Consider the following 25028-nt stretch of genomic DNA (forward strand, 5'->3'; position numbering starts at 1 on the left):
AGCAGGCACTAGAATGGGCTTGCAATGGCAGAGAGGACACCTATCTTGGTGCTGAATTGGCCAGAATGCTCTTAGATATCTCAGGCTGTATCACTCAGCATGTCAGTGATGTTACAAGACCTCATCCTTCCTGCAGCGAATGGTAATTTGTCAGCAAGAGTAAGGTTTTGCTGGGGGCAGCTTGTAAGGCTCTTCACTGTGATCTCCACAAAGGTAAAACTGGCTTCTGGTGCAGTGAAATGATCAGTTATTGCCTCCCCCTTGAGCTGCTTCTCAGAGGCTTATGTGCTCTTCCTCTGGAGGGGCGTTAGAGCCGGAAGACTTATTTTATTCATGGAGGTAAATGTGTGATGCAAACTGATTCTCATCCCCTTCACTGGGAACTGTATAGGCACTATGCACAGAGCTTCCTGTGAGAGGACTTCATGGTATTGTGTTAAAATCAGTCTGGCCGTGAGAGTTACTGTAATTGCTGCTTTGTACCCCTCTCCTAGTGCTTGTGCTAGAACAATCCAGCAGCATCAGGTGTTCAGCCAGGTAACTTATCAGCCTGTATAGATAACACCTGAACTACTCTCTGTGGCTACTGTCCAACCTGTGAAAATGTTCTAGGGGAAAAAAATAGGTATGGGAGATATTAAAGGTATAAATTACTTAAGCAAATGCTATTTCTTTTAAAAAATAAACATTTTCTTTATCTACATCTCAGAGTTTAGGCAGCACTACTGAGGCCGCCCTGTACCATAAGCTATGCACCACACACAAACTGAACAGGGACTGCATCAATTATAAACGATGCTTAACCAGTGGGGGAAAAGTTCTTCCAGCTTTGGAGACTTTCAGTGAATTCCGCAGCCTGTGAAGTTGCTGTAACTGGAAACAATTCTACAAAGAGGAAGTAGCCTTTTTTTCCTCCCCCAGTAGGGCCTAACCATTGCTTTCCATGGGCATAACACAGCTCCTGCTTTGGAGAGTGCTAAGGATTGTTTTCCTCCTGTTTTGTAGATGCTCAATTATTCTGTGGCACTCCAGGCCTTCATGCACTGAGGCCGAAGAAAATTGAAGAAAAGATGAGGCAAATTATGGCATTTGATACATTACTTTACAGGTGTTTATTAATCCACCTGCATAGTGAACAGTGAGAATTCAAAAAATCACGTGGTTGTCACACCCACTGTGGGTTATTTTATTGCAATTCTGTCATCTTGGCCGAGGAAAAATCCATAAAGTAGGTTTTATTTGCATGTTCTATAGTGCTGCTGGGCTTAGGTCTCAAAGGCTGCAGGGAAATGTTTTCAAATAAATAGCTGTTTTGTTTGGAATATATTATGGAAACATTTCTGAGGATTTATGCTTCATCTACATGGATTATAGGGATATAACACCCCACTTATTGTGGTAGAAGAGTGGCATTTTCTGTGTAGATTAAACCTCTTCCGAAACAAGACAAGCTAAACTGAAAAGAGGCACTTTTTATTTCAAAATTAGGAGTGTTCAGACTGGTACAACTATATTGGTTTAGATTCACACCTGATGTTATACCCAAACCACTTCCCCAAATGCACAAAGCTTTAGATGATGTATCTTTTTAAGTTGCAAGTGTCCTTTCCAGTTCCATGAGAACAGATTAACAATGTGCTTAAATTAAGTTTGGTTCTTATTGAATTCACTTTACATATAATTTGTTTATGGCAGATATCACCTAGCAGAAGGCTCTACAGTTCAGGTGCACTTTGGGAATAAAATAAATATAGCTCTATAATTGTGGCTAACACCATCCTTCTGAGGTGCAAAGAGTTGATATTACAATTTGGCCAAGATGCTGGGATTTAACACCTCGAGTCCTGTGGGAAAATGCCATGGGCTCTTTAATAGGCAGGTTTTGAAATGAGCTCTTATGAGCGTATCAAACCCCTTTCTACACTGTGTGCCATATGCCAAATCTTGTCTGAGAGATTCCTGGGGTCATAGGCAATGAAGGTGGAGAAGACCAAGTAAATCAGCTATCCTGGGCACCTCTGTTTTCACTGCTGCCTCTATTTCTTCATGGCACTCTATATATTTCACCCGTACTAAAGCTTCCTATTCAGCATGACTTCCCTTCCCCTTGTCAGCCCTGTTTACATCCTCTTGTGCCATCTAAGCAGTCCTGTCTCATTGGTCCTGGTTTGGCGATCGTGCCTCCAGAGGACAAGCAAAAACCTTAGAGCTGCCTGTGGAGGTGAACAGTGTGTCACGGGTAGGTGTGTAGCCTTTTCCATGCCTCCTAAACTCCCCCACTTAAGAGGAGCCAGTTTTGGGTTCATAGGCAGTACCAGCTGGGTTAGGCTGAGAGCTAGGGAATGTGCCAAAGTCACTAGGTCTGTCTGTGTGTCCAGCTGCCTTCATTAAAACAAATAGAAACTTCCCCATAGTATTGATTACAGGGGAGTGCTGTCCGCTCTCTTGCTGTGAGGGGATGCCACAGGCTGGCCCTGTTGCTACAAATGGAAGTTCCTGGCCCTGCACAGCACACTGCCTAAAGCACCCTTTCAAAATGGTCTGCCTTAGACGTGAGGAACTGATCTGGCAGTTGGGCATTTCTTTCCTGGCAAGGCTGGGTGAGAAGATTTTGGGCCTGCCCGGGTACATTGTCAGGTGACAATGGTCTGGGTGTGCACCACCAGCCCCCACCCACACTCCAATACTGTGTCCAGTACAGCTGGGACCTCCCCTCACCTGCCACACTGGGACAGCCAGTCCTGGCTGGAATGGGGTCATCCTGTATGCAAACCACAGACAAATGTAGGCGAGGGGAAAAGCCATTCTCAGCCTGGGGTGGTTAGCTACATAGAGCCAGCCCGTGCAGGCTGTGTGTGGGGGAGAAGTTTCTGTCTCTTTTATCCCCATAATAAATCACAGCACTGGGGATGCAAAAGTGAAAATGGGGGGGGGAGGGGAGAGAGAGAGCGAGCTGGTTGAACTACGTTACCCAGGGTGCATTTGAGATTCCAGGCTTTATTTTTTCTGGGGGGGGAGGGGGGAGTTACATAAATCCTAGTGCGTTGGTCATTTGGCCCCGCCCTATGAAACGTCAGCTGTGCTAAGCTCCGCCCCCATGGAACGTTTTGTAGCCAGTCAGTTTCAGATTGCTATAGTCTGTTCTATTCCATGCTATTTCCTGCTGCTGCTGGGGGATAAAGGATCCCAGTCTTCTCCTTCCCCTTCGTGGGGAGCTGGATTTACACTGGGGGTGGGGGAAATCCTGAGCCCCTAACCTGCCCTGGACTCAAGGGACTGGACCCCAGCATCCTCCCTTGGGGGTGTTTTTTTTCCCCCGGTGTTGATGACCCCCATGCCCTCAAACTCCGTTCAGGGGGCTGTTCTCACGAGCCGGAGATCCCGTTCCCGGGGTGCGGGCGGGCTGGGGAGGAGGTGGAGGGGAAGGAGTCGCGGGGAGTCCTGTATCCTGGATTGCAATCGTTCTAGGAAAGGTCCTTCCCTCCTTTGGGGTTTGTGCTGCTGCCTTTTTACCACCAAAGACTCCGGATCCTGGCCTCTGTGACTCCTCTACAAGAAGACAGGAGGGTTTTGATTGATCGTTTGGTTTTTGGGGTGTGTGTTTGCTACATTCATTTTGGGGGGGGGGGGTTAGCCACCTCGTAGGCTGCTCTCGAGGACACAGCTGCTCCTTCCTTTTTCCATCTCTTTCCTCTTCTTCCTCCTGCAACATATTCAAATCTAGATCGCTATGGAGCTGGAGAATATTGTGGCCAACACAGTCCTGCTGAAAGCCAGAGAAGGTAAGAGAATAACTTGGGACTTGGGTCATTTTGGGTGTATGATTTGGGTGTCTCTGAACATGCCTTGACACCGTGACTAACAGAAGGAAATTGGGAACAGGGATAGAAGCATCTGCTGCTATATTGCTGCTGCTCGCTTGATTTTACTGAGTGAAAGCAAACTGTGCCCGGGAAGGGGGGGAGGGTGTGAGAACAGGATATTTTGTAACCTGAAATGCAGCTGTAGGAAACAGACCTGGAAACTGGGATTTAGTGGGTTTCCTCAGTAGTTCCACAAGATGCTTTATAATTGCACTATTTACCATTTATAGCTTCATTTACAAAACATCCTCTGGTGTTTTCACCTGCCATATACAGAGCAAACATTTGAAAACCAGGCTTTTGTTTTTTGTTTAAAGTTTTCTCTGTAATGACTATGGCCTAGGGATGGACATTTTACATATTCCCTGCACCTCAGAACTGCAATGTGATTTACATGTGTGAGCTAAGCTTTGGACTCTGGCTCTGTCTTTGAACAGGAAGCATAAAATGCATGTTTGCTGCTCTGTCTGGATGCAAAACTCTGACAAGCAGACAAGGAAAAATATTGAAAGCACGTTGTGACTTTTAATTACCACAGAAAGCTAAAGCTGTGTTGCAGGAGAATCCCAAGATTGTGTTATACCTGACCTTTCATTGATATTCTACAGATGGTCTGTTTCATGAGATTTGATCTAATTTATTATGCTAGAGAAAAGTGGTCATGCTGCTGACCTGGTGTGTGGTATATTTTGTGTGACTGTGCTGTAGACATCACAACAGAAATTCTGGTCGTGGTACATTTTAACCAGGTGTGGTGTCCTGGGAGATGGCATCTCTTTATTTTCACCCATTGCACCACAAAGATGGTTTTACCTTCCTTATCTTTAAACCCTGAACGTAAAGTGGTCACTGATTGTTTGAGTGTGGTAAATATGCAGGAATTGCAGCGGGATACCAGTAATGCTAAACTCTTATGTATTTTTTTTTTTATGTTGGAGGTGAAATTTTCAAAGGCATCAAAGTCCCATTTCCAGAAGGCAAACAGGGAGTTAGTAGCCAGTCCTGTTGCCTTTCACTGAGACTTAGGCCAGTTCTACACTTTGAAGGCTTTGCTGCTGTAGCTACCTAAGCTATACTGGCAAAGTGCTGCTAGTGAGGACATGGTTATACCAACGACATTTCGTGCATTGTCAGCATAGCTTATTCCAGACTCCTTGAGTGAAATACACTGTTCTAGCAAAACTGCACTTTTGCTAATGTAACTACATCTGTGCTGGAAAATGCCCCTAGTTCAGGTATGCCAGTCACAAATCACACCCCTATGCCAGCAACCATCTGTAGTGTAGACCTGGCCTCAGGCTCCTAAGTGCCTACATCACTTTTAAAAATGGGACTTGTGTTCCTAATTCACTTGAAAATTTTACTCTATGTTCCTAAACTTTCATAACTGAAAAGCAAACAGCAGCGTAGAGTGACGTGAAATAAGGAAATCCCTTAAAGTTACAGTGTGGAAATGTCTTGCTTTAAGGATGATCCCACAGCAAGCCAGCATTTATTGGAAGGCACGTTCTTCTGAAGGGCCCCCTCTCTTATCAGTGAACTCAGTGTGGGAGAACAGTGTCCCATGGACACTACTTGCCACGCACTCCTATATTCGTACATGCCAAGTGGCGGGGAAGCTTTCTTGCTAATTGTGCCTCAGCCTGTAGCTTGGGAGAACCATCTCTACAGAAGAGAGTTCAGACTCTGTGGCTCATTCAGCCCTTTGCCTTCCAGCCAAGACCCGCATTCATGGTGGTGTGTGCTTTGTGAGCTGCCTTGCTACTCGTATAGTATATGGGCACCTGTCTCCTGAACTAAGCTCCTCAGCTCTTTTCACTTAAGCCATCGGATGTCAAATTAAAGCTCCTTTTGGCCCATGCTAACTCAAGTCAAAGTTGAGCTGGCGTGAGTTGGCTTCACCAGAGCACTGTAGCGCAGACCGTCTGCTTAGTTCAGGGGTAGGCAACCTATGGCACGTGTGCCAAAGGCGGCACGCGAGCCGATTTTCAGCAGCACTCACACTGCCTGGGTCCTGGCCACTGGTCCGGGGGGCTCTGCATTTTAATTTAATTTTAAATTAAGCTTCTTAAACATTTTAAAAACCTTATTTACTTTACATACAACAATAGTTTAGTTATATATTATAGACTTATAGAAAAAGACCTTCTAAAAACATTAAAATGTATTACTGGCACACAAAACTTTAAATTAGAGTGAATAAATGAAGACTCGGCACACCACTTCTGAAAGGTTGCCAACCCCTGTCTTAGTTCTTTCTTCCAAGGAAGCTCATTGTTAGGCAGGGGAACACCAGGCAGGAATGCATGACTTGTAAATTACTAGTATCAGAAACAAAGACAGTTTTAATAGGAGGCAGAGCAACTATAAAAGCTCAGACAGAAATAGTGTGTTAATTTCAGCACAAGATGACCACAAGCTGCTCTCTGATGGAGGCAGGAAAGTAACTCAACGGCCTGTCCTGCTATTCAAGTGCAGTGAGACGATTTTCTTTCAGGCTTGATAACGATTACTTTCCCTGACTTGTCATCCTGAATGGGGTGGGTGGGAGGTCCCCTCGTGCATTCTGACCTTGTACAAATCCAGAGTCTACTTTTTCCAATTCCCAATCTTCCAAGGCTGGAAACCTGAGCTACTGGAATCCTTCAGGAATGATTTGCACGAATGAGATGCTGCTGCTGCACCTCAGAGCAGCAAACAGTTCGTGCCACTAAGGAGCAGCACCAATGTACAGTAGCTAGTTCATGGCAAAAGTGTCTCAAGTGCCAAGGAGATCAGGGCCATTGTAATGTTCAAATCCCCTGCACACCCTAGGTCATGATTTATTCCAATGGGCTTATTGTGGATTTGGACTCGGTCTTTCAAAGATACCTAGGGGATTCAGCTGCCAAGTTCCCATTTAATTTAAACAGGTGCTGGGGGTCCAAATGCAGCTTTGAAAGTCTTCAGAGGTGGATCCAAGCTGAAGTCAGAGGTGGATCCGAGGCACGAAAAGGGTTCGGGGGGATTTATTTTTCTCGGGCGTTGTTCTACTGCTACCATCAAACAAAGTGATGATTCTAATCGTTGTTCCTTGGGCAGCTGGATTGTCTCTTCTCTGGTCACTTGGGTACATCCTTTTGTGTGTTTGGTCATGAAGTGGAGTGTCTGAAATGCTACTGGAGAGGGTGGGCTGTCTCAACACCCAGTGTAACCTGAATACCTGCTTGTGACTCCTGTGCATTTGAGGTTGGGGTGAGCCTAGTGCTGAATAACTGGTCCTCCGGCTTTGGGCTAGTGTAAGCTTGGCAGAGATGGTTTAGGGCTCTGACTTCGCCTGTCCCTTCTGCATGCCGGCCAGCATGACATCTGGAAATACTTGATCCAAATGTCATTGTAGAAATATCCCTGCCTCCATAAAATGCACTAGAGTTTAACGCTACAATACTGAAATACGTGCCTGTGTTTCTGGAATCCTGAGTCTCCTTTAAGTGCTGTGACTTGATCAATATCCCATGGAAAAGGCCTGGCAGCATATTTAGCAAGGTGTTAGGTGCTCTTGTTGCAGGGCTTTTTTCCATTGTGCATTAGCTACGGGCTCAGATGGAATCCCGGTTCCAGGCTGAGCTGCTGGTTCCAGGACTATAAAGCAGCAGCTGGTGTCTTCACAGCCAACACTGTAAAATGGCAACTGTGGGAAAACCTCTCTGCCTCAGTGGCAATTGACCCCCCCAAGGGCAGCATTGGGGGAGCCTTGTCTCAGGGCCAGAAAAACACTTCTGTATGTGCTGAGGGGAGACCGAAACATGAGTGCGTGGCAGAGTCAAGGCCCTGCCTGTGTGCAGCCATTAGAGATCATGCGGCGGTGATAACCCTAGAATCCTGGCCAATTAGACAAGGATATTCTGCCTCCCTATATGTCCAGTCCCCACTCCTGCTGTTCCAGCTGGAGATAGGAGTCTGGTCTGGAGCTGCTGTGCTGGGCGCTAGGAGAGAGAGCAGCTGCTGCCTTCTGCCCCAGTGTTGGTCAAAGGGATTCCGCTCTGTGGACATGCAGTGCCTGATCCTGTTTCTGTTTAAGCTACTTGCCGTGGTGGGATGACTAGTCCTGTTGCCTATAAAAACCAGGTTAGTGCCTTGGATTCCTTCTGTGGAGCTGGCTACATGTGGGTGGCTGTGAATGGCTCGCCAGCATTGCTGGGGGTGAGTCCGCAGTGACCTGACTGCCCCCTGCCTATTCTGCCATGCAGGGTCTCTGATCTAACTCGTGCACTCCTCCTCACGGGGACCATGGCACTTGAAGGTGCCAGTCTGTGGGCAAGGCCTCGCCCTTGCCCAGGGCAGATAGGGCTGAGTGTGTCTCAAGCTGGTTGGAGTGCAGCTGGAACGGACGTCTCAGTCTGCCAAACGGTTACTGATCAACAGTGACCAGTGCTAAAGGAGAGGCTGCAAACTCTGGAGGGTTTAGGGATCTGGGACAGCTTTCCTGGGGCCATTGGTGTTCTGGGTGGAGTCTTTAGAGGCTGTGCGATTCAGGAGCCAGAATTTCCTGACTTCCCTCCCCCCAGCCACCTTGAGTGAATCCATTCAGGCAGGATCCTCATACGCTAGGGCCCCTTTACACCGCTCTGACAGGCTGCTGGGGCTTCACTGCACTTTCAGGGCCCTTTGCGCTGTCAGCGGTATTCCCAACCTCAAGTGTTCACAAACCATGAGCCCGGCCCTTCTTAAAATCCTGAGATTGCACTGGGCAGCTGTCCATATTCCAACCACCGTTGTAGCTACCCTGGTGCGCACCCCTGCTGGGAGCTAGGGTAAGCTGTGCCAGTAATTGCAGCATAGCGGCGCTTTGCCTGTCTGCACTAGCGGCTGAAATCTGGGCGAATCCCAGCATGGGCAAGGTCTGTGTCTTTGTGCCTTCGACTGGCCCCTAAATGAGGGATGGCTTAGGAGACTGTGCCATGAGGAAATGTGGAGCATGGGTGACATAAAAGACTATGAATCTATGTACTTGCCATGAGCTTGAGTCGCAAATCGATGCTCCTAGGAGGTGTACCTGCAGCATTTAAACAGTGGGAACATCTGGCCCAGGGTCACTAGAGAGGCCAGTCCAGATGTGAACCAGTGCAGTGTGGGATAGTGGTGGGAGGACTCACTGAAGCAGTGTGGTCAAATTGGCATGAGGATGCATCCATACAAACCTTCAAGCAATAGGACACCTACTGAAACAGCAAAGCTGCTTCCAAAGTGGTTTAACTATTCTGGTACAAGATACAAGATAAACCACAAACAAGAGAATTTGTGGATGGGTTCAGGGCAGCTTCTGATGGAAAAAGCTAAGTACACCGGTGTACCTCCCATGTAGATGTGGCCTGAACACATACCCCCACATACCTCAGTGTTAGCATGCGCTAACCTGACTGTGACTAAAGTACCCTGGCTTTAGCTTGACTAGAGTGTTAGAAGCTGTTAATTAGATACGCCACTTCAGCTCCAATCTACCAGTGCCTCAGACTAAGCCATTGTTACAAAACAACTGTTCACAGGTGATTTCTCTGGCATAACTCAGAGTTTCACATCTGGGGGGGGAAGAACACCTTTGTCACCAGTTTGCTGTATCCACAAGGGCAGTCCTGGGGACCTGTGGGCAGAGAGGGCCTGTTGGCTAACTCCTTTCCCCCCAAATCTTAACGGCTTTACAGCTAGCTTCTCTCTCTCCTCTGCTGCCTGCAGCTTAATGTACCCGGCTGCTCGGGGTGAATAGCTGAAGTGGTGACAGGTAGGTCAGGTGACAAAGAAGTTGCTAATTTTACACTTTATAAAATGGACAAAAATAGACAAACTTGGTAAGCGGTTGCTGAGTTAATGATTTCTCTCGGGGTGTGTGTGTGTTCTAAATGAAAAGCGAAAGGTAATTTCCCTGGTGTGTGTGGTTTGTAGGGGGTGGGGAAATGAATTAAGGTCCCACTGTCCCCGAACAGATCGTGGTGCATAACAGAAGGGGGGCAGATTTGTAGGGAGCTGGTGCTGAAAGGTAAATGTGGTCATTTTAGGGCCCTTTTTAAAGATGAGTTACAAACTAGGGATTTAAAAATGGGCTTTGTGCCTTTTTTAGCTGCTTTAGGGTGGAGAAGGAAGGCTGGAAGATGGGTTTGTGTTCTCGCTTTGCATGGGTGGTGTTTTTTTGTTTTTTTTGTTTATATATATATATATATATATAGATAGATAGATATATAGATAGATCTATATTGATATCTATATCTATATAGCCTTAGAAATTCAGGTCCCATCTAGATGGGAAGACTATGGTGGTGAGAATTAGTAAAAGGAGACCATTGCAAGAGCCAAGCATGGAAATTGAGCAATGGGGAGAGGAAAGGATTTGTTGGCTTGCTTCAGATGTATGTTAGTGCATATTTAACTTCAATAACTTATCAACACATTGGAGAAAGGAACGCTTTCCTAAGATTTAACACTGCTGGCCTTCAGTTAGTGTGAGAGCTCATAACATACATCCTCTGAAACCCACAACAAATCCCCCCCACCCCCAGTGAGCCAAGCAGTATGGTCTAACAGAGAGAGCCCTGAACTGTGATTCAAGAGACTAGAGTGCCTCTGCCACACTCTCTGTTTCCCCATCTATAAAATGGGGATAATGAAACTGATCTTCTTTTGTAAACTGCTTTGAGATCTACTGACTAAATGTGCTGTCAGAGCTAGGTGGTGTTTTCTTTATCAGTCCTAATATTTTAAAGGTTAAAAACCAAACAGGAAAAGAAAAACACTTTAAAGCCAATCACTCTTTCAGACTTCTTTCCTCCCACATAAAGAAGGAAAAAAGGTACAACCCCAATTTAAAAGAGGGTGAAAAAAATCCTTGTCAGACTCCTGTCAGAGTGATGCTATCTGGGCTGATAGGTGACCATGGACTAGCCGCATGGTTTGCTGACAATTCAGGCAGGGAAGAGGGTAATTGCTGCAAACCGCTTCTCAGTAGGAACCTGCACCTCATTTAAATGAGCAAAGAGCATTTCAGGGTGTTACTCTGCTTGATTCAAAGGGAGCTATTGTAACTAATAGCGACGCTCTTTCTGGGTCTAAGAAAGTGGTTGAAGAAGCAACTACAAGCCTGTGTGAAGCCAAGCGAAGCCGATATTTGTGAGAGTGTTTTAGAGTGACTGGGGTGGTATATTTTATCCAGATGGTCACTCAGTGTCACACTGGGATCAGGCCTGGAGCTTAGTTTTGGTAGCCCCATGAATAACTAGGCAGTTCTTTTTTTCTTTCTGTTTGACCTCATGGAGATGAAGGGAGTAACACCTGCTCACCACAGGCAAACATTACAAGAATAAGGGCCAGGTTCTAATCACTGCTTCCCCGAGAGGAACTTCACCGACTTCTGTGAAGTCACTCTGGATTTACAACAGTGTGACAGATCCGGAACTGCCTGGCTCCAGGCCTCTGCCCATCCTGTAATTATGTGGGATTGGAGCTACCAGGAAAAGTTAACATACAATCTCCATACATCAGAACTCCTCTGCGACTGTTCATTGGTGGAGTTTTGAGAGCTAGGCTGCATGCAAAGCAGAAATTCGGGGAGTCTTAGAATGGGAAGAGGAGCTCTGATTGGAGATCAGATACTAGGGTGATCTTGGATCAGTTACCAGCTCAATTCCATACAATTTTGTGGCATTCTCAGTCATCTCCAAATTATTGTTTTCTTCTAACACTTTGTGCTATGGCAGTGCCAAGTGACCCCAGCGGAGACCAGGGTCCCATTGCGCCTGGTGCGGATGCAAACCCGGAGTAAGAGTCCCTGCCCCAAAGAGCTTAGAATCAAAACAGGCCAAGGGTGGGAGGGAAGACAGCGGCCCAGAGAGGGGAAGTGTCTCACCCAAGGTCACCCAGCAGCTCAATGGCAGAGCTGGAGAGAGAGCCCAGCTCCCCTGTGTTCCACTCCATGCCTGGCCCACTGCACAAGAGGTCCACTGGGCTCGTTTGGCCCTAGTCGGGAGTCACGGCTGGCATCCAGGCAGTTAGAAGGGGGTGAGGTTTCCAAGTGGGTGCAGCACTCTGGCTGTTTGAAAAGCTCCAGGTGAGTAGCCCTTCTCAACTGGAATCAGCGGCCGTGCATCCGCCGACCTAAATTCCGACTGCAGTTGGACTGCATGTGGTATTCGTGATATTCAAATGGTAACTTCCCTACAGTGGGGATAATGATCCTTCTTTTACCCAGCTTTGGAAGGGGCGTATCAATCCCTGCATGGCACAAGGGGTCGTTATTGCTACTTAATCAGTTGCAGGTGTTGGTAAGCAGCAGCTGCATTTTGCTCCACGAGTGGCTCCATTTCAGCAGTGGGTGGGCGATCACTGAGGAGAGCGCAAGCTGGTGGAGAGTTTTGTGCTACTGAGAGATGAAAAGCACCATTTCAACGTGTGTGCTACTCCGGCCTGTGACTCTTACACGTCATTTGAAAATAAGAGCTTTTCAGTGGCATTTGGTGCCTAATTCCCTTGGATTCCTGTTGGAAATCATGGTCTAAAACAGCTGGCATTACTGGAGAGGGAAGGGGTGGATGGGTCTGTCTCTGAAAAGCTTCCTGGCTTGTGGCCGTGTAAAGATCCTGTAGGGCAGACATTGGAGTGGCAGCTCCCTGCATGCAGGGCTGAGACAGCGCAGGGGGTTTATCTCTGAACAGGTTTGTTGATGTAACAGATATCCAAATGCTTATGTCTTGCCATTTGGTATGTGGGCTTCTTTCCTAGGAGAACAGTTTTATTTTACATTCAACAACTTGTCTGATTTCACAGGTTTTCTTAGACCCTTTCAATGAAGTCATTTATTTTTAGTAAGTGAAATCTAGGGCCAGCTCCTGGGCTGATGGAAGCCAACGGTGCATCTCTGCTCTATGCCAGCCATGGCCCTGCCCCTGCTCCTTTGGGTCCTGTGGCTACCAGCTTTGAATGGGTTGCATGCCTAGCAGCTGCCATTGAATAAAGGGTTATCAGATGTTGCTTGCACAGTCACCGAATGTTCCAATTAGAGAGCGAACATAGACTCCGTGCGCCGCAATCAGGAAAGTGCCACCTCTGCTCCCATCTGCTCTGTGGGTACACTCAGTCCTATCAGCGCCTGCATCCACGCAAACATGTTCTTGCCCCCTTAGCCCTGGAGAAATCACTCAAGCTTTGGGAGTGGGCAGTGAATTGGATTCTCTTCTGTATCATGAGTCACCAACTTGTCAGCTAATTTCCAGTGGCAGACGCTTGATCCCTGGTGCCGTAAGGAGCAGCAGGAGCACTGCTTTAATGTTCCCATCCGAGGGGGTGTCTGACTTGTGTGAGCTGGTCTGGCTTGGTCTTGCTTAGAGAGAACAAATTGGGGGCTGCATGGGTTTGGTTGGTTTGTTCGTTTTCAGCTAGTCGTGCCCTTTAGAACTGTGTGAGCGCTGCTGACGTGGAGTCCTGGATCAGTGCTGCTTTCAGAAGAGGCCATTGCTCTGGGATTACCCTAAATGAAAACATAATCATTAGGGAGCAGTACATTTTCTGGCTGTTTTGCTGCCATTTGCCACAACAAACCCCTGCCCCACTGCCTCCTCTGACCAGCCCCTCTCCCCTCAACTGGCTTTAATGGAAGCAAGTCCATGAGAATGTTCCTTGGAGAACGTTCCCTTAATGTTTTGTAGCTTGGTCCTTGGCTTGGTCGTACTGGATCTGTCGAAAGAAAGGATCCCTTCTCCCCTTGTAGGACGCTCTGGTCTAAAGATGCACGGTGGTCTGTGGCACATAACGTATCACTCCTAGTTGGGATGCCCTAAGATTTCAAAGGCTTTGCGAGGTGTCTGCCTTTCTCTTCTCCTACAGAGCCTGGGTCCAACATTACATGGTCCCATGCTGCATGTCAGATAGCCAGGGAGAGTGCTACCATGTTCATGTACTTCCCTTCTTTATGGTCCTTCTGGTTTTAGCTTGGTGTGCTGGCCTGACCTGAGCAAGGTGGCTACGAAAGCAAAACTGCCTGTTTGTAGCGATTAGCACTTGGCTTGGTTATGGGTTTTTTGTAGAAGGGCTACTGATTGCAGAAAGCTGCCAGTCACCTAAGTCTGGAGGCTGCAGAGAATGGAGGAGGCACTGACATGAGACGCTCTGTTAACATGTAGCCATGCTGCCATTTGGGAAGGAATTATTTCTACCTTTAGGAGAAGGGGAGAGTACCCCTGTGCTGGGCACTCTCAGGCCAGTTGGGTGTTGGAATGGCTCTCGACGTTGGAGTGACTGACACAGTGGCTGTGGTGTTGTTTACGTTATAGTATTGCATACAAGCTCCATCCCTGACTGGCCCCAGGTGCTGCAGTCCCAGGCTTCTTGCTCTGCTCCTGTTCTGTCTCTCTGCCGCAGACAGAAGAGAGGGGCAGAATGAAATGCCTTGCTGCAGCCAAGCAGAGCTCCTGCTCTGACTCAAGCTGCCTGCTGGCTGTGGGCTGGTGTCTCGGATGAGAATGATGGTGGAGCAGCCCGACTTCCATATGATCTCAGACCTTTCAGAGTCCCTCCCCTGTGTAGCCAGCAGCCTGAGTGAGGGCAGGCACATGCTTAATGTGAGAAGGCGTTTGCTGGGGGCCTGCATCAAGGAAATACTGCCGCACTTTCTGAGCCATTGAGCGCTGCCTAGAGCAGGAGGAGCTCGGTTTCAGGTTTTGATTGGATGCTGGCTCCTGGTCTGAGACCTGTAAACAAACTGCGTAGTGCGCAAGTCACTCGATGCACTTGTGCTGAATTCTGTGAGCTGCACGACACAAGGAATGGGGGACCAGTTCTGGTTTCCATTGCCCTTCACTGCTAGGCAGCTGGCTCAGAACTGGGCCCGGGGGACAGAGGCTAAAAGCTGTTGTCTCTGCCCTGCGTCTGGTGTGAAATGCATGGCGCAGGTCCCTGCCTGCTGCTCAGGGGACAGGTGTCCACGTTACAAAAAAGTCACAGCTGGCCTCTTGTTGGCTGACTCAGCAAAGAGGCCAAGGCTTGGCTGGTGGAAGAGTGAGGAACCCTGTTCTCTCCTTGCCAGGCAGGCGGAGGGTGGCCCGTAGGGGTGGAGTTGAGACATGTTCACCAGCGTGGGGAAATCTCACACTGCTGCTAGCTGCTGCATCAGCCCTGCAGATTCTAGTCTGTTGTACACAGGTTCTTCTCCCCCTGCCTCACTGTGGTATCTGAGCCTGCTCCGATGGTGCATGTTTCTCCTCTGCCCCGGGGGAGAGGTGTGTGCTGGGGAGCCTCTGGTTCTGGAGTTTTGTACGGTATACACACACCGATGGTGCTGTCTGCCGAAGGCAAGTCAAATAAATGTGCTTGCTACTTGGTGCCGAAGGGGGAAGGTTTGGGATGCTCGTTAGTTCTTGCGGACATTCATTCCACAGTGTCAGGCCAGCCCTGGAGCAAATTCTGTCTCCTGCCCAGGCGAGCGTCGTGGAGAGTGCCGTTGTGCCAGAGGAGCAGAGTCGGCGACCACAGTCCTCACCCTGCAGCTAAATGAAGGACTTCAACCTCCCAGCTCTTTCTCCAGCCCTGAATTCAGACCAGCCCAAAGAGCCGATCAACGTGCCCCCAGCCCCTGCTTTCTCGTCAAGGATGTTCCCTGTTACCATGGATTTCGTACCGGGCAGTGCTCTAGCCAGGCCTGCCTCCTATGGTCAGCCTTTGAGGGCTTCTGGCCTGCACCGACAAGTTAGGGGGAGGAAGGGGACATTCAAGGCCTTTCATGCTGCAGGCAAGGGCATAGGAAGCCCCAAACATAGAGCGGTAAGAACAGGCTGCTCCCCTCTGAGTATGGGGCTGAGGTTAACAAACCCTCATGAGCGTAGAGTGAATTGTTTACATTGTACAGATGGGGAGCCTGGCTCAGCTTGGGTGAGTACAAGGAGCCCCCCAAATCCATATTGATTTCAACAGGAGCTAGGGTTTTCCCTGTCTGGAAACCTGCCCACTTGCTGTGGAACCTCAATGTGGGGTTAGGTGTCGAGCTTTGCTACACCGGTCTGAAACGTGGGGCCCCAAGTGATTTGCCCATGGTCCTCACCATGCCCGTCAGGGGCAGAGCTAGAATAGAACCCAGGAGTCCTGACCCCCAGTCCTGTGTTCTCACCGTCAGAGAGTTTAAGGCCAGAAGAGACTACAAGGTCATGAAGTCTGACCTTCTGGACATCGCAGGCAACCAGCCCCCCTGTGCTAAACCCAACAGCCAGAATGATTCCGAAGTATTCCAGCCCCCAGGGGACAGGAAGCACGCCAGGAGTTGTGCGGCAATAGCCCTACCAAGCGCAGAAGTCCATGTGCTGTCAAACAGCTGCTTGGAGATTAGAAGGTGCCTATGCCCTTGGCTCAGGTACAGGGACTGCCAGCACTGGGTTAGGCTTGATTAAAAACTGGGGCCTGCAACGAGAGGAGGCTAAAAGCTTTCTTGAATATGGGCCCAATGCAGTGTAGGTGGCAACAAGGGCTGCTTGTGCTAACTCCGAGCTAGAGCTCTTGCCTGTGTCCCCATGGCTAACTCCCTTGCCGAATGTTATCAGTCACAGCAACCTGGCTGCCTGACATCGAGTGTCCTGTGTCCTGGAGCATGCCAGCTGTCAGAGCCCTGGCTCCCAGCTGCAGTCCGCTTCACTTTCCAACAATGCTCCATGCATGCTTTCCAGGAGGCTCTCATTCCAAGGAGGAATTTCTCCCGCCCACCCCCAAATGCCTGATGCAGCAGAGGTACCGAGAGATGCAGCCACCCTGCAAGGACAATGGCTCTTGTTCCCTTCTCACCTCCCAGGCGTGAGCTCACACGTGGACGTGGTCTTTGGAGAGAGTGAACAACAAGCTTAATGGAGGCCAAGGAATTTTAGCTTAAGGGCTCTTAAAAAAAATCATTAAAAATATATACTATTGAAGGCAAATAAAAGCCCCCTTTGCCCCTGCACGGTGGTTTCCGGCACACTGAGCTTCCTGGTGCTGGATTTCATTATAACTGCAAGAAGGGAAAATAAAGAGAGCCAGCTGTCCCACACTCACTTCGTGTCTGCGTGGCGGGATCACCGTGTGTTGCGTGCCAGGAACATTCTTATGGACGTCGCGGGACTGAATGGGTTTCCTGTTGGAGAAGTCGCCCGGGCAGGGAGGAGCTAGGAGCGAGTTGTTTGGTCAGGTTGTGTAGTGACCTCTGCGGCGAGAAGGGGCTGCTGGGGTGGACGTGCATGCACCCTGGATTACCCCAGTGTCGCGGGGGACAGGGAGCAATTGTGGGAATTCCCAGCGACATTCGTGGTGGTTGTGGGCTGGGATCCTGTTTTGGGAGAGCAGGGAGTTCCGTGGGATGGAGGGTTTGCATAAGCGAGCCGGAGCTGTGTGTGTGTGATGCTGCCAGGACTTTTAACTGGGTCACTCTGGGGCCGGGCTTCCCACCCCAGGAGGTTACAAAGGGGTGTTGGGGGAACACAACTTCTCCCCCTCCTCCTCTATTGCTCAAAGCAAGGGAGCTCCTGGCTGGATGCGGCAGCATTGCCAGTTGCAAATGTTCAGGACTCAGGCCCCAAAAATCACGAGATTTTAAATACTGTATGAATCAATTTTCTGGTCCATTTTGGGGGCTGCTTTTTTTTTTTTTTTTTAAAGTCTTCAGGTCATGCTCGAGTTGTGTTGGTTTTATTTCCCAACTTTTATAGCCAAAAACCAGGTCTAGATACTTACTTTTTCTTCTGTGTAATGAAAGCTGAAATAGTCTCATAAGCACCGGGCTTTAAGAAAACTTCCCCTGTTGCACCATTCCCCAGTAAGACAATGAGTTGGCAGCTGTGGGGGGTGGGGATGGCTCAGCTTGGACAGGAGCAAGACCCAGTGCCCGGGAGGACTCGCTGTGTCGCAGGAAGCTGAAAGCTGCGCTGTGCTGCACTGGCTCTGCCAGGCTGCGGCAGCGTCCAAACAGCTGGCGAGAGCCTACGCGGATGATGCTGCCTGTTCCTCCTAGTGCCCGCAACATGCTACGTGCTGCACAGACACAAGGGAGGCCTAGACTGCGAGCTCTTCCCATCAGGAGACCACACAGGCAAGAAGAGATGGTGCAAGAGGCCAGAGAACTGGCCTCCATTTGATGCCATAACACGTTTGTAAGTGTTCCCAGCTTCCTCTCACCGCTGGGAGCTAGTTCCTTGCAAGTGCCTGTCACAAGTAGGTCTTGGGGAGGAATTTCAGTGCTGACGGGGGCATTGCCTTGTTGCCCAGCCCAGGAGGGTGCCCTGTGTGGGGAGGCAGCAGGTGCAGAGGCAGCTATGGGAGATGGGGACAGGCTGGCGTCGTTGGCCAGGTGGATTTGTTAATGAGAGGCCCCATCCCAGATCCAATCCGGATCCAAATCTGCCCCAAGTTCTGGAGCGTTTGTACTGTCTCCGGGAGCCTGGCACATTCTCTGCCTATCCAGCCGCCCAGGTGCTCTGGGTGTCATACGAGCGTCCTGTGGCCGAACCCTCCGGGCTCAGCCCCAAGGACCTTGGCTGCTCTGGGCTGGTGCTGCTGCGCCTGTGTGTTAACTCCACCAGGACATTCCTTGTTTACTCTTGCTAGGCAATTACAAACGGCTATTTCAGCAGCTCCCCTCTCCTCGGGCGCCAGAGCGTTGCCTGGCCCTCTCTAATTGAGGTGTGTGCTCTGCTCAGGAAGGAGGTCTGGCTGCAGCAACCTTGTTCGAAATTCCATTTGATTTAAGCTCATCTCTCCTTCTCGGCTGGCTCCGAGCCCCAGCCTCGTCCCTTGCCTTGGGAGGCTCCATCGACACTGAGCCAGATCCAGCATAGGCCTTTTGGCGAGGGGCTCTGTTCCCTTGTCCTGGTCCCTGGGGGTGCTGGGGGGAGCTGGAGCTGGGCTGGAAGTGGAGTCGAAGAGAAGCTCAGCAAGTGCGTCAGGCCCCTAAACCTGCCTTGGGAAAACATCCGAAAGGCAAACACTGCTGATGGGCCGGCTGGGCAGAGGCACCTGTGGCTGTTTACCTTCCCGTTGGGGGAGAGGCATTGCTGGGCGTAACCTGCCCGGCTCGTCGGTGTTTCCCATGCAGGAGAGGGGATGGAAACCCACTGGGAGTCGGGAGAGGCCAGTACTGGAGTGAGGGCCAGGGTGCTGGGGGAGGAATGTGGGGCTGAGATCTGCAGGCATTAGGGGGCTGGAATCACTGAGCCCGTCCGAGATATCGGGTCCTATAGAGACTAGCTGCGCACTGCATGCTCGCTGTGGGATCCCAGGAGGGATGCGTGGGATGCCCTTACTGTTACACAGAAAGGACTGCATTGCAGCTACCCTACACTTTGTTATGGGCTGGGGCCCCACAGACTGCAGGTCCCAGTGTGCAGTGCGGCGGGGCCCATCGAAGCATGGTGTATGCCAGGGCCGATAGTTGCCATGGGCTGCCTACAGCTGCAGGTCCTATCTGGCAGTGCACCGCTTGTTAGCACCTCTGCGCAGCTGTGCTGGTCATGAGTGGGACCCTGCTGTGGGCTGCATGGCCCCTCCCCAGCTGGCTGTCAGGTGGATTTTAGGGGTTGGGAATGCTGCCCCCTCTGTAGCTACTCTCATCTGAGGGCTTTGGAGCACTCAGGTTAATCCTCGCCAGCTCCCTGGGGGTCTGCTGGAGTGTCTTCCTATTTTGCAGAGGTAGAAATGAGACCTCATCCAGTGACTTGCCCAATGGCACCCTGTGAGTCTGGAGCTGGACTGGGAATGGTAGCTGACCCCCCCGGCCCCGCTCTATGCTCTAGCCACTAGGCCATGCAGCCTGACTTGGGAGCTCTCTTCTCCATTCAGAATGCGTAGCTCAATCCTCATGCTGCCAGACTGGCTCCCTGCCTTCACAGACTCCTGGGTAGACTCAAATGCTACTTGCCCCAGGTGGTGGGGATGTTGGGGGCTGGCAGCTGAATCCTGACCCAGGGGCTCGCAAGCGGAGCATTGGATCCCCTTTTGCAAATGCGCAGAGCTGTCAGGAGTCCTTTGGCCTTGCCCCTGGTGTTGTGCAAACACTCTAAAGGTTTGATGGCAGTGTTTACACGGACCTGTTTAACGAGGCTCCTCGCCTTGTTTTGAGATGTCATTTGAGCCGATCCTTGATGGCACAGAAGCAGGTTGCCGTGTTACTCAGGAGGCGTTGCCCTAGGCCAGAAAGCCCTAGAACAGACCGTGTGCCATGCAACAAGCCCTGAATGATCTCTCTAGCCAGCACCTCCCAGTGCACCACCACTGTCCCACTGTGACTTCCAGCCTCTTCTGGGGCTGCTGATTCTTCTTCACTTCCAAAGGACACAGCTTGGCCTAGTGCACTGGGCAGGCGGCGCCAAGGGCTCCTAAGTTCTAGTCCCAGTGCTGCCACTGTGGGCCTTGGGCAGCTCACTTAATCTCTGTGTAAAACAGGGAGGGGCTGAGCCCCCCCAAGCCTGTGGGGCGTTTGCGCCATGTAGGTCGTTCTTACAGGAGAAGCTGAGAAGTGGGGCTTTGTGGGACTGCAAGGAAAAGAGACCTGCGGTGACTTACAAACCTTTGCTGACGACAATCACTGCTGTCAGTATCTAATAATACTGCAGCCCTTCTCTAGCCCCTCTCCTGTCCCAAGGATCCCAACGCGTTTTACACAATGCTCCGCTGAGATGCAGCTAGCTCTGCGTGTGCGTGTGCCCAAGGAGAGAGATTACATCTGCACACAGGCTTCCCCTCTCCCCATCATTCTTGTTGGAGGCAGGGACCGTCTCCTGTTTGTTCGTGCAGCGCCCAGTGCAACGGGTCCCTGATCCTGGCTGAGGTTACTGCAATAATAAAACCAGTATTGTTTTTGTGGTACCTTTAATATCCATGCAGAACAGATGGGGCCTCTTCTGATTTTTAGCTGGCGCAACAACAAAGTGACGCACCCTGCCAATGGCTGGGGTAGTGCGCCACACGAGGACATGTGCTGTGGAACGCGGAGAGTCACGTGGGGTCCTCCCTGTCTGTTTTACACTGGTGGCTCTGAGGCTGGGCCAAGAGCGCTCAGCGGAGTCCTTTCCGAGAGCAGAGCGCGTGTTCTGAGCTGGGTAATGCACATCAGTCATCCAGGCCCTTGCAGGCTCCTGGTGGGCGGCTAGGAGCTCGGAGTGGAGAACAATGTCCTGAAGTCACCCCTGTGGGGCTGCTGCTGTGGCCCTGGTGTGCAGGGAGTGGCAATGAGTGAGGGAGTGTCACTGGAAAGCCATGTAGGCTGCGACACAGACAGGCCAATGGGGCAAGCTAAGGAAACCTGGCTGAACTCGCCTCTGTTTCACCAGCGCCTGCGGTGAGATCTTAGCGTGGGGTTTCTAGCAAATAGCTGCATGCTGCACAGCCAGCAAGCGTTGTGCACGCACAAGCGACCCCTCTGCGCAGAGGCTTTGGCAGTGCTTGTGGTAACACAGGGCCTGGCGTGCGAGCAGCATTGTGTGGCAGAGTCGCACGTCCCACGTTCTGGGGCAGGCAAGTTCTAAGGGGGCATATCTGGGGATTCCTTCCTCCCTCCCCCTGCCCAGTGTGGATAGAGGAACTCTTCCTCCAGCCCTCTGGAGCGGGCGTCATCCAAGTGCCACAGCGGTTTCTAGTGAAGGGGAGCCTTTGTTGTCAGCTGCTTCAAGGGGTGGCATGTCAGACTGAGCTGCCCTCTGCTGCTGGGAACTGCCACACCTGCCCAGGTAAAGCAGCAACCGAGCTTCAGAACAGCCTAAAGGAAAATGCCCGGAGCTAACTGCTCTAGGGGAGAGCACGTCTCGCCTGTCGTGTGTGATGTCAAAGCAGCGAAGTTGCTCACTGGGTTTGCAGCGGCTGAAGGTGCTACTCAGCTCTGTGACTGATGACATGCTTCCCCATGGTTGGGAACAGACCTTCCCTAGTGATCTGCAGACCTGCGCGGGGAGGGCTCGGCTTATCTGCAGCCCCCTTGCAATGCTAAAGAAAGATCCTGTTTGCAGTGCACCCTGGGCACCAGGCTCCCTCTGGTGCGACCCAACTGATCTTTCCCCTGATCTGGCACACAGAGTGGCACTGGGATCAGGCTGCCACAGCTCCGGCTTCCTTGACCCCTGAGGTATTGCCTTGGCACAGCCGGACTTAGTCTTGGCTGGAAAAGCTAATTCCAAGCTCTGAATGTGCATAATTTCCTTTGGGCCATTACTCTGCCCTCCTCCTCCAAGATTCTGTCATAACCACGTCCTTCCCCTAACAGGAAAGAAATAAAACTTCATGTAAGGAACATTTATTTACGTGTGGGGCTGGCTCCCTCCCCCAGCCCCACCTACCCCTCGCCTCCCCTCCCCCCCCCCCCGGTAGGTCGCATCGTTGCCATCTGCATTTTGTTGTGTGCCTGCGAGGTGCGCACTAGCTAGCGGAGGGCTCTCACATGCCTGGCAGTGTTTACGGAGCACAGAGGAGCTGAGGCCAGCTGCTAACATGCAGGGAAGTGGGTCTAACTCCTCCATCCTAGCTTATACCTTTCCACCAAGATGTATATCTCCTGCCTGCAGTTCTCCTTGGGCCTCAGTGGCTGATCCATCCTCCCCTCATCCCCCCAGCCTTGTGCTCTGCTGCCATGAGTAGATCCTACCAGCAGAGGCAGCCATCTCCAGAGCCATCCTGGCACTGGGTGGTTGCTCCAGACCCTCCTGGTGTCAGATGGGCCACGTGGAGGGGAGAAGAGTTTGCAAAGAGAAGAGACCATGTGGTACAGGATGTAGGGATCTGGGTTCCATTCCCAGCTCTGCACTGGCCTATTGGGTGATCCTGGGCAAGTCTGTGCCTCAGTTTCCCCACCTGCACTTCTCTAACTCAGGGGGTTGTGAGAATAAATACACAAGATTGTGGAGCACATTTTGCTGTACTGATGGAAAGCTATATAAGAGCTAGATGTTAGTGTTATGCTGAAAAGGCTTTCTCTAAAGGAAGGCCTTGCAATGTTTCCTAAAGATGGTCAGACTCTGGCTTCACCTGATCTTCTCTCGAAGATTGTTTCATAGGGGATCTGACTATGTCAGTGTCCAACTCTCTCTCTAATCCTACTGAGCTCTTGGCTTCAGTGTCTTGTGGCAATGAATTCCACAGGCTAAGGGTGCAGTGTTTTGCTTTGATCAGTCCTGAATGAATGCACTACCTTTCCGTGTCCTAGATTACAAGCCATTCAGTACAGCTTTTTCCCCTGGGGTGCTGGCCCTCCTCTGCCCCGGGACAGGAGATGGCAAATACACAGTGTGATGTTGTCTAAGGGCTTGGTCTGTTGCTAGCCGTGCACAGCGACTGGGCAAAGATTCTGGGGGAAGGAATCTTTGAGGAGGGACAGTCTCCAGCCTGCAGGGTTCCAGAGATGCACCTGCTCTTCGTGGGTAGCGAACAAAGAGGCCAGATCTATACTCGATCCAGCTCCCTGTGTGGAGGGGAGATGTTCCCCTCTCGGACGGGGAAGAAGCAGCACTAGCGGTTCTGTCAGAGGCAGGGTAGATGTCAGGGCTGCACGTTGCCAGCCCTTGGCTCTGATTCTGAGGCTCTGTGCGTCTCTGGCTTTCTCTCAGCCTTGCTTGATTCTGCGCAGAGTCTTGGTGGGGACAGACCCATTCCAAAGCACGGGGCTGCTGTAAGCCCGAAGTGAGCTACAAACTAGTTAATGCTTTAGAAACTGGACAACAGTGGCACAAACCTAATGGGTGGCCAGGCGAAACCAGCTGCAGAGGGCAGCCAGCCTAAGCAGCGGGGAAAGCCCCAGCGTGTCTGGCCATCTCTCTGCTCTAGTCTCCCTCTGCCTGCCCCAAAATCAAATCAAGCTGAAGCTCAGGTCGCGCTGTGTCTCCTGGCTACATGCAGCTGGTTTGTGTTTCTAATGGGGAATGCAATTCCTTTTTAAGGCAAGGAAAACCAGGACAGACCCTGAGACTGAACTGCCTGTCTCTCCTGGCCTCTCATGCCCCATAGCCAAGGGCTAGGTAGGATGGGCTAGTGGTTATTGCACTCCACAGAGAGCTGGGTGCTATTTCCGGCTCTGCTGTGTGACCCTTAATCTCTCCTATGACTCAGCTTCTTATCTGGAAAACAGATGATAACCCTTCCCTACGTCCCGGAGCCTCAGCTGCACGAATGAGTGTGAGATACTCAGTGACGACAGCGATAAGGGCTGTAAAAGTGTCCAGGGAGATCCCAGGCCAGGGAATGGCCAGTGTCCCAGGGTTTGTTCTAGATTAGGGATTAAAGCGCCAGTGCAAACCCAGCTCCCACCCACTGCGGTGCTCTGGTGGTCCAGGAGCCTCTGGCTTTGGGGTGTCTGCTGCATTCCAGTGCCCCTGGGGAAGCGGGGAGAGGCAGCTGCTTGTCGCTCTCTCTGCTGACAGGTAGCCTGTAAAGTGCGTTGGGGTGTGAAGGTGCCAGAGACCCATGTGGTGATGTTCCTGCCCAGAAGATGGAGAACAACCTTGTGGGTCAGAACTCCTGGGTTCAATTCCCGTGTCTTTCTCTGACCTGCTGTATCACCTGGGGTGAGGGGGGTGAGCCCTCGGCAGTTTCTCTATGGCCAAGTGAAACCTGGGCTCCTCTGTAATTGTATTTAGCTGTACTAGTGACCTGTCCAGAGACTGGCATGAATCTGCCCCCCCTACCCCCATCCCTCCAGTCTGTCTGATATTTGAGCACGACTACGAATTCCTCCCACCTCCCGTAGGCAGCACAGCGAGGCCCCTTCCTCAGAGGATTGTAGTTCTCTTTTCAATGCTTTTAATCCAAACTTCACCCCACCCCCTAAGTGACAATGCCACAGCTGGGCCTGACCACCTTTGCTGTCCCCCAGCGTAGCCAAGCCTGGGCTCCTCTGGTCCCCAGCATGCCTGAGGGAAAGCAGGTTGCTTTGCCAACCCAAGTGCTCCAGATTTGTGGATCTCCACAACCAGGAGGGTGGGAAACTCACATGCGTTAGTGACAGCTGAGATTCTGGCCTCCTCCCATGACTCCAGGAGCAGGAGCTTCAAGAGAAACCCAAAATATTGTGAGACTTGTGATAGGCTCGTGCAAGCTGACCGTGCCAAGCAGCACCTGTGGTGCCGCAGGAGCTCGTTCTTGCCAGGTTGGGTAGATTCTCCCTTTGGGCCGTGTCGGGGGTTTGCAGCTGTACTCAGCTAGCTCACGAGAGGCTGT

At 50.9% G+C, this 25028-nt stretch overlaps 1 protein-coding gene across 2 annotated transcripts in view; it reads left to right on the plus strand.

Moving 5' to 3' along the window:
- Positions 1–3065: 3065 nt before the first annotated feature.
- The window catches only part of LOC123362934 (G protein-coupled receptor kinase 5-like), a 62855-nt gene continuing 40892 nt past the window's right edge, over positions 3066–25028 (plus strand). Inside the window, exons 1-2 of one of the 2 annotated variants that reach the window (XM_045003506.1) lie at positions 3066–3116; positions 3725–3782. In XM_045003506.1, coding sequence (XP_044859441.1) covers positions 3731–3782 — 52 coding nt within the window. In that variant the 5' untranslated portion in view covers positions 3066–3116; positions 3725–3730. The other variant, XM_045003505.1, reaches the window with a different exon arrangement.

This window comes from Mauremys mutica, chromosome 2, assembly GCF_020497125.1.
Source record: "Mauremys mutica isolate MM-2020 ecotype Southern chromosome 2, ASM2049712v1, whole genome shotgun sequence".
NCBI classification, from domain to species: Eukaryota; Metazoa; Chordata; order Testudines; family Geoemydidae; genus Mauremys; species Mauremys mutica.